Raw genomic sequence first — 15,079 nt, forward strand, 5'->3', positions numbered from 1 at the left:
TCGTACGGGTGCAATAAGAATTTCTTCTGTCTTCTTGGAAAACCTTTCTTGGGGGCGTGACTGGCGTTTCTCACCCCATGAGGGTCTCTTGCCTGGGTTCCTGCTGCTGCCACGCTGTCTGATGCCCAGGGATCCCAATGCCCTTTCTCCTCCAGAGGTTGGGACATCTCTGACCCTTCCCTATGACATACCCCATATTTTGGCCTGGAAGGGACTATGGTGTTTACCAGATGAAGATCATTTGAATTTCCTGTCCCTAGTGCCACAGGCTGCCACCTTTTCCTTGGCAGTGGTCGCCTTCAGCTAATCTCATGAACAAGGCCACTTTCTTGATTCCCTCCCCCATGCCACCCCCTGCCTCCTCACCCCTGCCCCACTGATCTCCCAGAGAGTGACATCTTGACCTTTGGAGCATGAGTTGAATTCGCACTGGGTTCAGGAACGCCCAGATCAGTACCAGATCTAGGTTCCTGGTTCCGTCAACCGAGTTCATTCATTTCTGAGTAGAGGGAATTCTGGCTGTAAAGGACTCTTCCTCCTGAGCTCATTCTACCAATCTCCCACTCTTTGCTGATGAGGTGAGAGGTCTGCCTGCCTCAACCAAGGGTCCCCACCTCTCAAAAGGGAGGAGATGCTCTTTCTTAGAGATGAAAGTCACACTGTAGAGGCACAGAGGCAGGCAGCACCCGTGAAGCCCCTGGGTGGACTGGGGGGAGCTACCTGAAGGCCTCCCTGGTTTGGGTGAGGGGCCTGGTTACCCAGCCAGATGTGGACGGCGGGGCCACCGCGTACAGTGATACAAAAGCAGCTTCTCTTGACACAACAGCCTCCCAGGTTTGCTTCAAACAAATAAAAAGCCCTCCAAGGAGAGTCTCTAAGGAAGGAATGTTTACACAAATGACCCCCAACTCTCCCCCAAGATTCATTTCCCTTGCATTTGGAGGGGGCACCCTGCCCACCTCCCCATGGAAAGTGTCATTTACAGGGTACAGTTACCACCGTGATCATGGCCAAAGCGCTGGCAGCACGCGCTCCCCTAGCCCTTGGACCCCATCTCGAAGCCGATGGAGCCCGTGCCCTGGCCTTCTCTTTGGGGGTGTCATCTTTTGGCTTCTGCAGGCTTCCCCTCCTGGGGAGGCAGGTGCGATCACTTCCCATTTAAGTTCAAAGCTGGCTTAGCTGAACTCTGTGGGACCAGCTGATCCCAAAGCCACAGAGTCTCCTGAGGGAGGATGTCCTCATTCAGCCTTTCGACGTTTGACTCTTACACACCTGTATCCCAAGCCCTGGAACTAGTCACCCTGGTGACACTGACAAGCCCTCAGCTGCGAGAAAGCTGCTTCATTCTTGCATTATCAACTGCTCACTTCAGGCTGAAACTTGGTCGCAAAAGGAAGGCCTGTTTATTGAGTTCCTGCTTATTCACTAAGCGCTGCTGAGTACTATTTCCAATTCTCAAGGTAGATAATATCTCCATTACGCAGATGAGGAAATGGAGACTTTCAGAGGCATCAGAACTTAAGTTTGCCTGGGGTCCCACAGCAGGTAAAGAAAGGATTTGAACTCCTCACCTGTGCGACCTGGGGTTCTAGAACAAGCGTCAACAAACTATGGCTTCGCTTTTGTTCATGTAACCCTCAAGCCAAGGAATTTTTCCTGGGAGTTCCCTGGCGGTCCAGGAGTTAGGACTCTGCGCTTTCACTGCTGCGGCACCGGGTTCAATCCCTGGTCAGGGAACTAAGACCTCACAAGCCTCCCACAAGCCATGTGCGGTACGGCCAAAACAAAAAAAAAACACGATGATTTTTCCTTTTTTTTTTAAAATGTGGGATGAACAAGTGGCCGGAATGATGACCACAGTCAACAACACCTCACTGAATACTGGAGATTTTTACAGTTAAAGAATAAAAATAATATTTCATGACATATGGAAATTACATGAGATTCAAATTTCATTGTCTACACAACTTTATTGGAATACAGCAGTGCTTATTTAGGTAATTGTCTACGGCTGTTTCCACGTTGCAACAGCAGACTTGAGTGCTTAAAACAAAGACCTTCTCGCCCACCAAATCTAAATATTTGCTCTCTGGCCCTTCACAGGAAAAGTTTGCCGACCCCCAGTCTAGGCCCCCAGACTAGGAGGCCCCAGTCTCCTCTAGCCTTGGGGGTGGAGGAGATAATATTCTGAGTGACTTGACATCCTGGAGGATGGGCAGGGAAAACGGAGGGCCTCAAGACAAGGCCCGATGAGCCATGGCTCCGAGGAGGGAAGGTCCCTCTGAGGCGGCTGTGTTCGTGCTCTAGGCCTGTGACCTCCTTCTCTGAGTTACCACGTGCCTTCGTTCCTGGGAGATCAGGAAACCGAACACAGCGATCCTCAGCCCAGGGGAGGGAATGTGTATTGGGGTCACACGATAAACAACAGGAAAGGGGAAAGTGAATATGAATGAGGGCAGGGACTTGGCACAAGGGTTTAGGAAGTACTGGCCGTGCCCTGTACTGAGGTTGTGTCACCCTTGTGTGTCAGAGAAGAATCATTGTCTACTGAAGAGCTGAGGTGATGGGGACCCAGTCGGAAAGGCTCCAAGACTCATTGTGACGAGGAGAAGGGGGTCCTCTGGGCTCAGAGTGAAACTGGGTTAGAGTCATCGGAGCTGGAAGGAGCCCAGGGGGAGGCCCTGAGGGCAGCCCAACTCCCACTGGTTGCTCGCTCCAGATTAGAAATGACCCCATCTCTGAGGAATCCCGTCTATATGTTGCTTCTGACCAGCCCTCCCAGGACAGGTGTCCACCAGAGCTGGACAGCCTTTCCGGAGCGTAGCAGGCACTCCCAGGACACGGGGATGAGAAAGCCAGGTCATTCCCAGGGAGACTTGTAACAAAGACAGGTAGATCCCTAACACATTCGCACATGTCACCAAGGGACGGCTGGCCTGGGGCTTCCTTCAGGCCCTCAGTGCCCTCCTCTCTGGCCTCTTCTCTAGAAAGAACTCTGGCCTTAAGGTCAGTATTTCACATCTGGACCACGTCTGAGGCATCCTTTCCAATGGCCGCCCCTCCCCAGTAGCTTTCTGCTCTAATCCAGCCCATCCTGGGCACTCAGCATTCCAAAAGCCTACGTGCCAGGAACCATGTGGGCTCCAGCCTTACAGACAAGAAGCATGGCTCCAGCTTCACAGGCTCAGGGAGGAGTAGGGGAGAGAGGTTGGAGGAACAGCTGTTAAACAGATCATCATGGGCTTCCCTCGTGGTGCAGTGGTTAAGAATCTGCCTCCCAATGCAGGAGACACGGGTTCGAGCCCTGGTCCGGGAAGATCCCACATGCCGCGGAGCAACTAAGCCCGTGCGCCACAACTACTGAGCCTGCGCTCTAGAGCCCGTGAGCCACAACTACTGAGCCCTCGTGCCACAACTACCAAAGCCCGTGTGCCTAGAGCCTGTGCTCCGCAACAAGAGAAGCCACCGCAGTGAGAAGCCCGCGCACCGCAACGAAGAGTAGCCCCCTCTCACCGCAAATAGAGAAAGCCCACGCGCAGCACCGAAACCCAATGCAGCCAAAAATAAATAAATAAATATCCCTTAAAAAAAACCAAAAAGAACAGATCATCACTATCACTGAATGATGGTAACTCTTGGTAGAGTCTGTAGCAGCAGGAAAGGCACCAAGGCTGATGTATCTGTCCCGATTTCCCAGAGGAAGGCAAATAAATTTCCTAAATAAACAGATTTCTTCCTGAGAACGTGAACCCCAGACTTGCATGTCTTAGTGGAGCGCGCCATCTTCTGGCCTGGGTCCTACCCACCTCCTAGCCTGTCTGTGTCTGAGGGCGAGGCTCTCTTACACTATCACATACCTGTGGCTGGAAGAGAATCACCCCTCCACCCCTAGAGTTGCTGGTAGGAGAATCATAAACCTGCTCTTCCACTTTACTGTGAGTAGTGTTGGGGAAAGCAGAATTCCAGGGCTTCTGTCATAGGTAGATGACTGTAGTAAAATCCCACTTTAAAAAAGTGCAGTTCAGTTCAAGATCTGTGCAAAATTGGGGATGAGAGGAGTCTGATGCTGTTCTGTATGGTAATGTAAAGAACTACTCCCAAAGAGACACATGTATATGTATAACTGAATCACTTTGCTGTACACCTGAAACTAACACAACATTGTTAATCACCTATACTCCAATATAAAATAAAAACTTAAAAAAAAAAAAGAAACCTACTCCTGGCCTTCCCTGGTGGCGCAGTGGTTAAGAATCCACCTGACAACGCAGGGGACACGGGTTCGAGCCCTGGTCCGGGAAGATCCCACATGCCGCGGACAACTAAGCCCACACGCCACAACTACTGAGCCTGCGCTCTACAGCCCACGAGCCACAACTACTGAGCCCGTGAGCCACAACTGCTGAAGCCTGCGCGCCTAGAACCCGTGCTTCGCAACAAGAGAAGCCACCGCAGTGAGAAGCCCATGCACCGCAACGAAGAGTAGCCCCCGCTCGCCGCAACTAGAGAAAGCCCACGCACAGCAACGAAGACCCAACGCAGCCAAAAAATAAATTAATTAAAAACAAAAAACACCTCCTCCCAGTGCCAGTTATGTGGCTTTTAGGGACCTGTTTCCCGTCCCCAGTAAGGATGTCGACTGCACTGTCTGAAACTAACAGATGTCTCTGAGAGCTGTGTGTGCACACCTGAGCACACAAGTGTGTCCCCAGTATTGATCTGCTGGACAACCAGAAATAAATCCTGTCATACCTCACAGTAGTGGGGAAGTCTAGGAAAGAGGGAACTTGGGGCACCAAAGCCCACTCAAGCCCTCGCATGGCGTGGGGCTAAAGTGAGTAATTCACACCTCGGGGAATGGACTGTTAGAGATTATTGCATCCCTTGGTTGGGGGAGGGGGTGGATCCCTCCAGTGGGACCAAGCCCTGTGGTAGCGGTTGGGATTTCTCTAGGAGAGCGGTTCTCTTGCTCTGAGAAAGCAGTCTCTGGGGGACCGGATGGGACCCTTAGATGTGGCTATCGAGGAGAAAGGCTTGAGGAGAGGCGCTGACACCTTTTGAAGGTGTTTTTGTTTGGTTTGATTGGTTTTTAATGCTTTCCTCTTGACTGTGAGGGGAATCTTATGAAAGTTCCCATGTCACTAATATGTTTTCATTTATATTATAATCACATTCAGTTCTTCAACCCTTCAGTATAGCCCATTAACCATCTCATGTGATGCTGATGTGGAAAATGAAAAAATGGAAGTCTAGCTGCTCTGTGTTCACCGGTCAGCTAATACCTGGAATCCTGACAGTTCACTGAGGTCCAGGGTGCCAGAAGTTCTGTTGTGCAGTAGGAAGGGAGGGGAGGCTTTGGAGTAGCCGTGAGCAGAGGGGAGGGACTTGTGAGCCAGAGGGCCTGAACGGACAATTCTTGAAAGGGACAGCACCTCTCCCCCAATGTATATTAGAGGGAAGTGGCATTTGAAGCAGAGAAGGCTGCTGCGTGGATTACAGACAAGAGGCAATCTTATTTTGGTCAGAGATGCTCTTGTTCTGCACTGTGGTCCAGAGAACTCACAGTCTCTTAAGGCATAGAGTCCTCTGTACCTGACCACTGGTTGTAGCTCTTTCAAAAGAACCTATAAATCTGCCTGCTCAGAGCCCTTTATTTTTGAGGCTCAGATCCTCTGTTTGAGGACTCACTGGGTACATGGTCATTATGTTGACTCATCTCTTCATACTAATAAGTACCGTTTTTCTGTTGAAAACTTTTCAGCTCTAGGATGCATACTTTATTGGTCTTCTAAAGAAGACAGCTGTGACCTGTGTCTTAATCCTCAAGGGAGCATCCCTATCTGTTAAGGGGCTGACAAGACACCCTTTTTCCTCAATTCAGTCTGGGCAGGAGCTGTCCAGTCATTTTCTGTTCTCAGTGGGAAGTGCTCACCGTTCACCCCCAAGTCCCTGTGCACAGTTGAAATTGAGCCCACAACAGCTCGCAAGATCTGCTAATGCCGGACCTGCCTGAAATTCTCCACCACCAGACTGAGAAACAGAAATTCCCCACCTAATTTCAGTACTGGCTATGATGACTTCCATCTGTTGTCTTGGAGTCAGAAGGGACTGGCCTTTGTTTCTTTGTCATTTAACTCAATTTTCTTATTTTTCAGACACAGCTGATTCTAAAACTTTCAAGTGTTAAAACCTTTTGTTTTGTTTTGTTTTGCCACACCATGCAGCTTGTGGAATCTTACTTCCCCAACCAGGGATTGAACCCAGGCCCTCGGCAGTGAAAGCATGGAGTCCTAACCACTGGACCACCAGGGAATTCCCAAAACCTGTATTCTTGATGAGTGCAATTAGGATTTACTTATGAGAAAGCACACTCTCTTTGGTCATGTTTAATTTATATTCAAACATGACATACAAAATCTCTCATGTGTAAGCTTGCTAGAGGCACTCTTTTGCTCAAGATTCTTTTATCTATACTATCCCATGCTAGGAACTTTGGAGCTAGAATCTTGGAGCATCTTAAAGGTCAGGTTTAAAAACATCCGAATCTGCTTGAGTCCTTCAGATTGCCAAGAGTCTCACCACCGCATATTCTTTCTCTCCAACTCCCTTAGACATTCCTTGCCTAGCCTCTGAAAACATCTGAGGTTGCCACTCTGGATTTTAATTCAACTCCTTCATTCTACAGTGGAGGGAAATAGACTGCAAAGAGAGGAAACAACTTGCCTGAGGGGAAGCCACTCTGGAAAGAGCACGATTTCCTGCTCTCTTGATACACTACTCTCCCTTTTAGACACAGATTTTGTACTATGGCCAAAATCAACATCCGTCACCAAAGAGAAATGGAGAATCTGCGATTCCCCTAGCGCTTTAGAAAGAAGAGTTGTTTGCGGATGGCAACAATATCTTGTCTGTTATCCGTGTCCATGCAGGTAGAACGCTCACTCAAATGCAATCCCCAGTCGGGCCCACCTCAAAGTAACTACAGATTGCGGGGAACCCGAAGACACAGTCCAGAACAGGAACCTCCTCTCCTAGATCACGTTTCTACCCGAGCCAAAGAGGAACGGACCGGAAGTTCCGCGCAGCCGCGGAGGAAATACCTATAATACAGCGGTTACGCTGGCCGGAAGAGAAAGGTGCAGACCTTACAAGGCTCCGCTCCTACTTCCTGTTTCTGCACAGTTGCTGTTGTCGACGTTAGGGGCGGGTGTCGGAAAGCCTCCTCGGCTTTGGACGGGTTGTGAGATGCCGGGCGGAGGCCGGTGTCCCGATTGCGGCTCCACTGAGCTCGTGGAAGACTCGCACTATTCGCAGAACCAGCTGGTGTGCTCCGACTGCGGCTGTGTGGTCACCGAGGGAGTCCTTACTACCACCTTCACTGACGAGGGCAACCTCCGAGGTACCTCTGCGGGCTTTTCCGGGGCCGTGGGTACAGCCTGGGGCTGTGGAGGGATTGACGTCAGATTCTTATCTCTTGCCCTCTCCCTGTCACGTGCACCCTTAAATATGAGAGAAAACATCCTAAAGTGGACGAGCGAGCTGCAGAAGGTCAGGGACTGCCATTCATCTGTGTTTTTCTAGCACCATATCTGGTATATGTAGTAGGTATTAACAGACGTTGAATAAATGAAACAGAAACAAAGTTCCACTCAGTTTACCTCGTCTGGGCATGGTCGAAGAATTGTATTGATAGATCAATTCTTTACGAATACAGAAAATACTGTTATCCCGAAGTAGTTTTGAGCACTAATTGGCAAAAGCATCTTTTTTTTTTTTTCTTTACTTTGCCTTCCAAGTTCCTATGCAATGCAGCTCTCAGAATCTGCAGGCAGGAGAATTGCCTGAACTGGATGTACAGGAGGGACAGCTGGAAATTTGGAACACTTGGAGCTGCTTTAGGGCAGTCCTAGTCCTTTTTAGTCTCTGTGTATTTGGTATTGCTTGTGGTCATGGAAAACCAGGTGGACCTTTAACTTGCACAGATGGGCACCTTCTGTGAGACGAGGAGTGGGTGCATGATGATCGGGATTCTGCTTCCCGGTTTTGTGTGGCGGGAGGGCAGGGATTTGGTGAATAGAGGCTAAACAAGCTATTTGTTCATTATCTTACAGAAGTAACATATTCCCGAAGCACAGGGGAAAACGAACAAGTTAGTCGCAGCCAGCAACGAGGTGAGTATCAACCTTTTATGACACAGTGGCTTTAAAGAAAGTTCCCCTGATGGTCTAGCCCAGTGGTCCCCAACCTTTTTGGCACCAGGGACCGGTTTCGTGGAAGACAGTTTTTCCACGGACTGGGTCACGGGGGGATGGTTTAGGTAGTAATGCGAGTGATTGGGAGTGGCAGATGAAGCTTCGCTGGCTCGCCTGCCGCTCACTTCCTGCTGTGCCACCCGGGTCCTAACAGGCCGAGGACCAGTAGTGGTTGGTCCGGGGGTTGGGGACCCCTGTCTAGCCCATCTGCTTGTCTTTCCTGTTTTCAGCATTACTGGGTAAGGTAGAGTGGAAGAGAATGGTAATTAGAAATAAAGGATGGAGATGGTTCTAAGACAGGTGGCAGTTAGGTGGAAGGTTTAGGTTTGCTTGGGGGGTATGTCTGAGGTAGACTCAAGGAGCCCAGATCAAACTTTGGCTTGGCCACAGATCAAACCAGCCTCCAGAAGATGGGGCACTGAAGCGTGACTTCCTTTCATAAATGTCTTTGTGCCTTTTGAATGACCTCACCAAGTGTCTCTCTTGTCATTGTAGAAAGGTCCATTATTTGTGCCTCTGGTATCTGAGGCGAGTTGAACAGAAATTGCTAGGAGCTGCATGGTGGCTTCTTTGACCCCTCTATGTACAGTATCGTGTCATCTGCAAACAGTGACAGTTTTACTTCTTCCTTTCCAATTTAGATTCCTTTTATTTCTTTTTTGTCTCTGATTGCTATGGCTAAGACTTCCAAAACTTTGTAGAGTAAAAATGGCGAGAGCGGGCATTCTTGTCTTGTTCCTGATCTTAGAGGAAATGCTTTCAGCTTTTCACCATTGAGTATGATGTTAGCTGTGGGTTTGTCATATATGGCCTTTATTATGTTGAGGTATGTTCTCTCTATGCCCACTTTCTGGAGAGTTTTTCTCATAAATGGATGTTGAATTTTATCAAAAGCTTTTTCTGCATCTATTGAGATGATCGTACGGTTTTTATTTTTCAATTTGTTGATGTGGTGTATCACACCGATTGATTTGCAGATATTGAAAAATCCTTGCATCCCTGGGGTAAATCCCACTTGATCGTGGTGTATGATCCTTTTAAGGTGCTGTTGGGGCCCCTCTAACTCCTGCTGTGGGTTTCTTAGGTCTCTGCCGAGTGAGAGACCTCTGTCGAGTTCTGCAGCTGCCACCAACGTTTGAGGACACGGCAGTTGCCTACTACCAACAGGCATACCAGCACTCTGGCATCCGTGCTGCCAGGCTGCAGAAGAAGGAGGTGTTGGTCGGGTGCTGTGTCTTAATCACCTGCCGGCAGCATAACTGGCCCCTGACCATGGGAACCATCTGCACCCTGCTGTATGCAGATTTGGATGTGTTTTCTGGCACCTACCTGCAGATGGTGAAGCTCCTGGGGCTGGATGTGCCATCTCTGTGCTTGGTGGACCTGGTGAAGACCTACTGTAGCAGGTACCTGCCTAGTGGGAGACACGGGGATGGAATGGGTTTAGACCTGAATCCTTTTACCTCTGGCTGGATTTTTTTTTTTTTTTTGCGGTACGCGGGCCTCACTGCTGTGGCCTCTCCTGTCGCGGAGCACAGGCTCCGGACGCGCAGGCTCAGCGGCCATGGCTCACGGGCCCAGCCGCTCTGCGGCACGTGGGATCCTCCCGGCCCGGGGCACGAACCCGTGTTCCCTGCATCGGCAGGCCTACTCTCAACCACTGCGCCGCCAGGGAAACCCCTGGCTGGCTGTTTTTGACCAAAGCCCATCTACAAGGATGTGGGAGAAAAAAGTCTTCTCCCTTTCCTGTGCCTAGCACTCACTAATCAGGCTAATCCTGTTTTACATTTCTGGAATCTTATAATTTTCAAATCCCTTTGCCCTTACAGCACCCTAATGATGTAGGAAGGAAGGTGTTGGCCTTGGCACGGGGCTCCTGGGTTCCACCACTCATGTTGTGTGTGGCCTACTTGGCTAGATGGAGCAGCCCTGCCTCGACAGGATCATGTGTGATTAGAGCTGAAAGGATATTAGTAACTGAGGGAGCTGGAGTTACAAGCCAGTTTTTTTGTTTTTTTTCAAAATGAGTAGCTGTGTTCTTTTTTTCTGACAAATATGGTAGAAAGCAAAGACTATCGGTGTGAAACAGTCTTGGGTGTGAAGCTTGGTGACGTCCAAGCTGGATGACTGTGGGCAAGTTTTGTGACTCTGAATGTACGTGACAGGCTGTGGAGTAGATTAAAGGAGAACATTTGTGAAGCCCTCAGAATGATGGCTGATGGGATGGGGGAGGGGCATTGTCAAGAAATGTTAGCTCCCTTCTGCATTCTCCTGCCCTTTACCTCTTCAGCAGGAGACTCACCCTGTCTTCTCTCGGTACCTGGATAAACTTGCTGCCCAGCAGGCTTGAGTGTTCCCGGGAGGATAGCATAGCTTGCCCATCTTCCGCGCTTTGAAAGAGCAGTCCCCCAGAGATATTGAGATCAGACTCTCATTTTGGTTATTTCAGCTTCAAACTGTTTGAAGCCTCCCCGTCTGTGCCAGCCAAGTACGTGGAAGACAAGGAGAAGATGCTATCGCGAACGCTGCAGTTGGTGGAGCTGGCAGATGAGACGTGGCTGGTGACCGGGCGGCATCCCTTGCCTGTCATCACCGCTGCCACTTTCCTGGCTTGGCAGTCGCTGCGGCCTTCAGATCGGCTGACGTGTTCCCTTGCCCGATTTTGTAAATTGGCGAGCGTGGACCTGCCCTACCCCGCTTCCTCCCGCCTGCAGGAGCTGCTGGCTGTGCTGCTGCGGCTGGCCGAGCAGCTGGCCTGGTTGCAGGTCCTGAAGCTTGACAAGCGGTCTGTGGTCGCGCACATCGGCGACCTTCTCCAGCACCGCCACATGTTGGTCCGCAAGGCCTTTCGAGACGGAACAGCAGAGCCAGACGCACTGGACGCCCGGGAGAAGGAACTGCAGGGGCCGGGCCAGGGGCAAGGATGGGGAAAAGAGGACCGGGGCGATGTCTCCGTAGATTTGCCCGCAGGGAAGCGGCCAGCGAGCCCCACCCTCCTCCTCCCACCCTGCATGTTGAAGCCCCCAAAGCGGATCTGTCCCACACCCCCTGTCTCCACAGTCACTGGAGATGAGAACATTTCTGATAGTGAGATCGAGCAGTATTTGCGTACCCCTCAGGAAGTTAGGGACTTCCAGAGAGCCCAGGCCGCTAGACAGGCTGCCACGAGTGTCCCTAACCCTCCCTGATGCACAGCCGGGGTCTGCGGGGTCGGGGGGCGCGGGCGCTTAACCCCACCTGACGGCGGCTTGCTAACAGGCCTGATGTAGCCAGAGAAATCAGTGTATACAAGTCTTTAGGTATCTCCCTTCTCATTTAAGGGACCCAAGAGGGGGTCTGCAGTTATTGGACCCCAGGTCCCAGAGTCGAAGTCAGAAGGAACACGGGGACGCCTGGGTTGGAGAGTCCCATCCCTCGTCCCGGACAGTGGTCGCGCATACTCCTGTTCTGTGGGCTGGCTTTCTCTTGGACTGTTGGGAAGGTGCCAGGCGCTCTCCTGCTCTCGGTTCAGATTGGATACACCGCAGCTGCAGGGCTGGCGGGGCCTCCCTGCTGGTGTGGAGCAGTGCACATTCCGGATGGTATCAGCCCTCAGAGGTTGGAACTGGGCAGCCCTTGGCCCTGCGTCCATTCACAGGCCTTAGTGGGTTCGTGTGTAGTGTCAGAGATCCTCTCCCTCCTAACAAAAGGACCGGGGCTGGAGTAAGCTCATAGCTCAAAGGGCTTTGCAAAATTTTAATATATTAAAACAAGAGGCATCTGCTAGAAAACATTCTATTGTATAAAACCCGAGCTTTTAAAAACATGTTTTCTTTGGCACTTTTCATCCCCTCCCTCCCCTTTCCCCAGCGTATTGCAAAAAGCTCTCCAGTGCTAAGGCATCGGCGGGTATGTAAACAGCAGCCAGCGTAAGTGGAAGAATAATACGAAGCTTTTTTTTTTTGCCTTTTTTTTTTTCTGTCTAATATTGTCTGTGCAGCAAGCATAAATAACAGGATGCATCCCAAGGCGCGTGGGTTTTCTCCCTGCCCCCGTCTTCTCTTGCCTTGGTGACCAGGCTGGGGTGATATGGAGACTGGGCCGGGTTTCCCTGTGGCTCTTCGTGAGGCCCAGGGTGCCCTGCACTCGCACTGCATCCTGTAACCAAAGGCTGGTGGTTGCTTTTTAGGTTGGGAGAAATATGCGTGCTGGTGTTTAAAAGCAGTGAAGGTGCAGGCCCCAGGTGAGCTGCAGGCCCCCCACCCCCCACTGCCCTGGGGGCTTGGCTTGGGCTTACGGGAGGCAGGAACCTGGTTTGATGTTTTGGAGGTTTCTCCCTAATATGGAGCTGGAGATCAGATCATTGGAACGGTTCTCCTCTATGGCCTCACGTGGCAGGGAGTGCGCTTTGTCAGTCCCTAGGTGTGGAGGGCCGAGACTGGGGATATGGGCTTGTGACTGGACAGTTAAGTGCTTCTCCAGCACCACCTGCAGCCTGGCGGTGGCGCCCCTCTTCAGAGCGTTTTGTTGTTTTTGTTTTTTTATAGGATTAGGTTTAAGGCAGGACTGGCTTCAGCCCCAGATCTAAGCACTAACTGCTTCCCTCACATCATCTCCAGGCATCTGTCAGGCAGCTTCTTAGGTGTAGGGCCTGGGCTTTGTCCTGAAGCGCCACCTCTGAGCCCTGCCGTGTGGTGTGTGTCCCAGTCCTGTGGTAATGGCCTCCAGCCCTGATGGTGCACCTCTCCCCCTGCCCCCCTCCCAGGGCTGGTTGATCCCTGCAGCTGCCTTTCACCCCGCCCCACCTTCTCCTTTTGCATAGCTGATCCGAAAAGCAGCGCCTTGTTTCCTCCCACTGGTCCTGGTCACCTGGCTCATCTGCTAGGCTGGCTCCCTAGTTAGCCAGAACCGGGTGGGGGAGAGGCCCTAGGATCTGGGCACAGGTGGGTGACTGATTCAGAGGAGGGCAGTGAGGAGAGAACACCTTACTCAGGCCCCCATCGCCCGTGTGTTTCGGGTAAGGCTGATGGCCGCCCGTGAGCGGGGCGGGAGGTGCGGGGAGTACCTTAGGAGAAGCCCGCCTGAGCTGTGCTGTCCCTGCCGCCCTTGCTCACTCCGCAGCCCCACAGGACTTTTCCCCCGAGCCTGGACGGCAGGGGCTGCCGAAACCAGCCTGCGCTGGGACGGAAACGTATCCCGTCTGCGGTTCGGGGATTGTCTGTCGCTACCCCAGAGGGATGGCCCTCTTCGCGTTGGCGGGCCTGTGCCTGTCCTTTCCCCATCCTCCGGGACTAAAGCTGGCGAGCCCGGGCGCAGCGAGGCACCTCTACCTCAATCCTGGGGACGTACCGATCGACCCCGAAGCGGGGTCTCCTGCGCACGCGGCCCGCCCGTCCTGAAGCGGCGCCCGCCCCCAGCCTAGACGGTGGTCTCGCTCTTCCAGAGCCCCGTCTTCATGCAGCCGCCGCCGGCCGCCTCGGCGCCGCTCAAGGTGACGTCGTCGTACTTGCCGCCCTTGGGGGCGCCGTTCAGGCTGGCAGCGTTGAGCGGGTACGAGCGGCGCTGGCTCTCCTTCTCCAGCGCGCCGCCCCCGCCGCCCTTGAGGTGGTCGCGGCCGGCGCTGCGGCGCTGGCCCGGCCGGCCGGCCTCGGGGAGCGGCGCGGCGCTCGTGTCGCTGCCCTCCGACGGCGTGAGCGTGCTCTCGCCCTCGAGCCGGGGTCCGGCGCCCGGGCTGTTGCGGCTGCTGCCCGGGTAGCTGTCGGACGGGCTGTTGTGCGGGCTGCCGCTCTCGCCCGACGGCAACTCGGCCGCCCCGGCCGCGCCCCCGCGCGGCGCCCTGAGCCGGTTCCTGCCGCCGGCCTCGCCCGCGCGATGCCCCTTGGCCCGGCTCTTGTGGCCCCGGCGGCCGTGGTGCGAGTTGTTCGGGTGGCGCGGGCCGAGGCTCCCCCGGGGGCCCGGCGTCTCGGGCTCCGCCTCCCCGCGGGCCGCCACCCCCGCCTCGCACGCCTGGCTCTGCGCCAGCTGCAGGTTGGTGAGCTTGCAGGGGCCCGGGGGCGGGGCGGGGCCGCTGCTGCCGCTCGGGGACGACTTGAGGGACGCGGGCCCCTCTCCGAACGCCGGGGACCCGTCCTCTGGGGCGGCGGGCGCGGCCCGCGGGGAGGCTCGTGAGGCCGAGGCGGGGGGACGGCACGCGCGCCAGGAGGCCCTGACGTCCCTGCGCCTGGCACAGTGATGGGTGAAGACGAAGAGGCCCAGGGCGGAGGCCGCCACCCCGTACAGACAGCTGCACACCACCCGGGGCAGCCAGCGCTGGGACACGCTCAGAGCCCCGCAGGCCCACATGGCCAGGTAGAGGAAATGCGTGGTCACCAGCGCCCCCAGCTGGGTTCCTGGAGAATAGAGACCATCACCCTCCTCCGGGGGCCCGGGCGTCACCACCCCTGCGCTCCCAGCGGCTAGAAGGGAACCCGAGTCACTCAGGAGGGGGCCGCTGCTCCTGAGCCTGGTGGAACCCCTCAGCTCCTCCCCTGGCTCCAGGGAGACCCTGCTGGTGCCCCCCTTTGGGCTCTGTGCCAGAGGACCCCGTAAGCGCAGCGCCGCGCACAGGAAATAGATCCAGGTGATGAGCAGAATCAAAGCCACGGGGATGTAGAAGGCTCCTAGGCTGGGGCGCCACACTAGCCAGCAGCTGAGGGAGACACAGGCGGCATGCGTGAGGTGGGGCGCGGAGGCTGGGTGGGCGGGAGGGGAGGCTATGGTGAGTGGAGAGGCGGAAGCGGCTCAGTCAGCATGCAGGGCTTGGGGCTGGGTGACGGGCTGGGCGGGTGTTTGGTGCCGCCGCGTCGGAG

General features: G+C 53.8%; 2 protein-coding genes across 2 annotated transcripts in view; one reads left to right on the forward strand and one right to left on the reverse strand.

The window, feature by feature from the left end:
* The first annotated feature begins 7,114 nt into the window (after positions 1-7,114).
* BRF2 (BRF2 general transcription factor IIIB subunit) lies at positions 7,115-11,445 on the forward strand. Its single transcript, XM_079909458.1, has 4 exons — positions 7,115-7,399; positions 8,112-8,171; positions 9,337-9,658; positions 10,702-11,445. The coding sequence occupies exons 1-4, from the start codon at positions 7,246-7,248 to the stop codon at positions 11,438-11,440; spliced, it is 1,275 nt and encodes a 424-aa protein (XP_079765584.1). The 5' UTR covers positions 7,115-7,245; the 3' UTR covers positions 11,441-11,445.
* A 2,171-nt stretch (positions 11,446-13,616) lies between these two features.
* ADGRA2 (adhesion G protein-coupled receptor A2) overlaps positions 13,617-15,079 on the reverse strand; it is a 32,989-nt gene continuing 31,526 nt past the window's right edge. The window contains exon 19 of the mRNA XM_079909457.1: positions 13,617-14,919. Within this exon, the coding sequence (XP_079765583.1) occupies positions 13,650-14,919 (1,270 nt within the window). The 3' untranslated portion in view covers positions 13,617-13,649. The remainder of the gene's footprint in view (positions 14,920-15,079) is intronic.

Source organism: Stenella coeruleoalba (genome assembly GCF_951394435.1).
Source record: "Stenella coeruleoalba genome assembly, chromosome: 21".
NCBI lineage: Eukaryota > Metazoa > Chordata > Mammalia > Artiodactyla > Delphinidae > Stenella > Stenella coeruleoalba.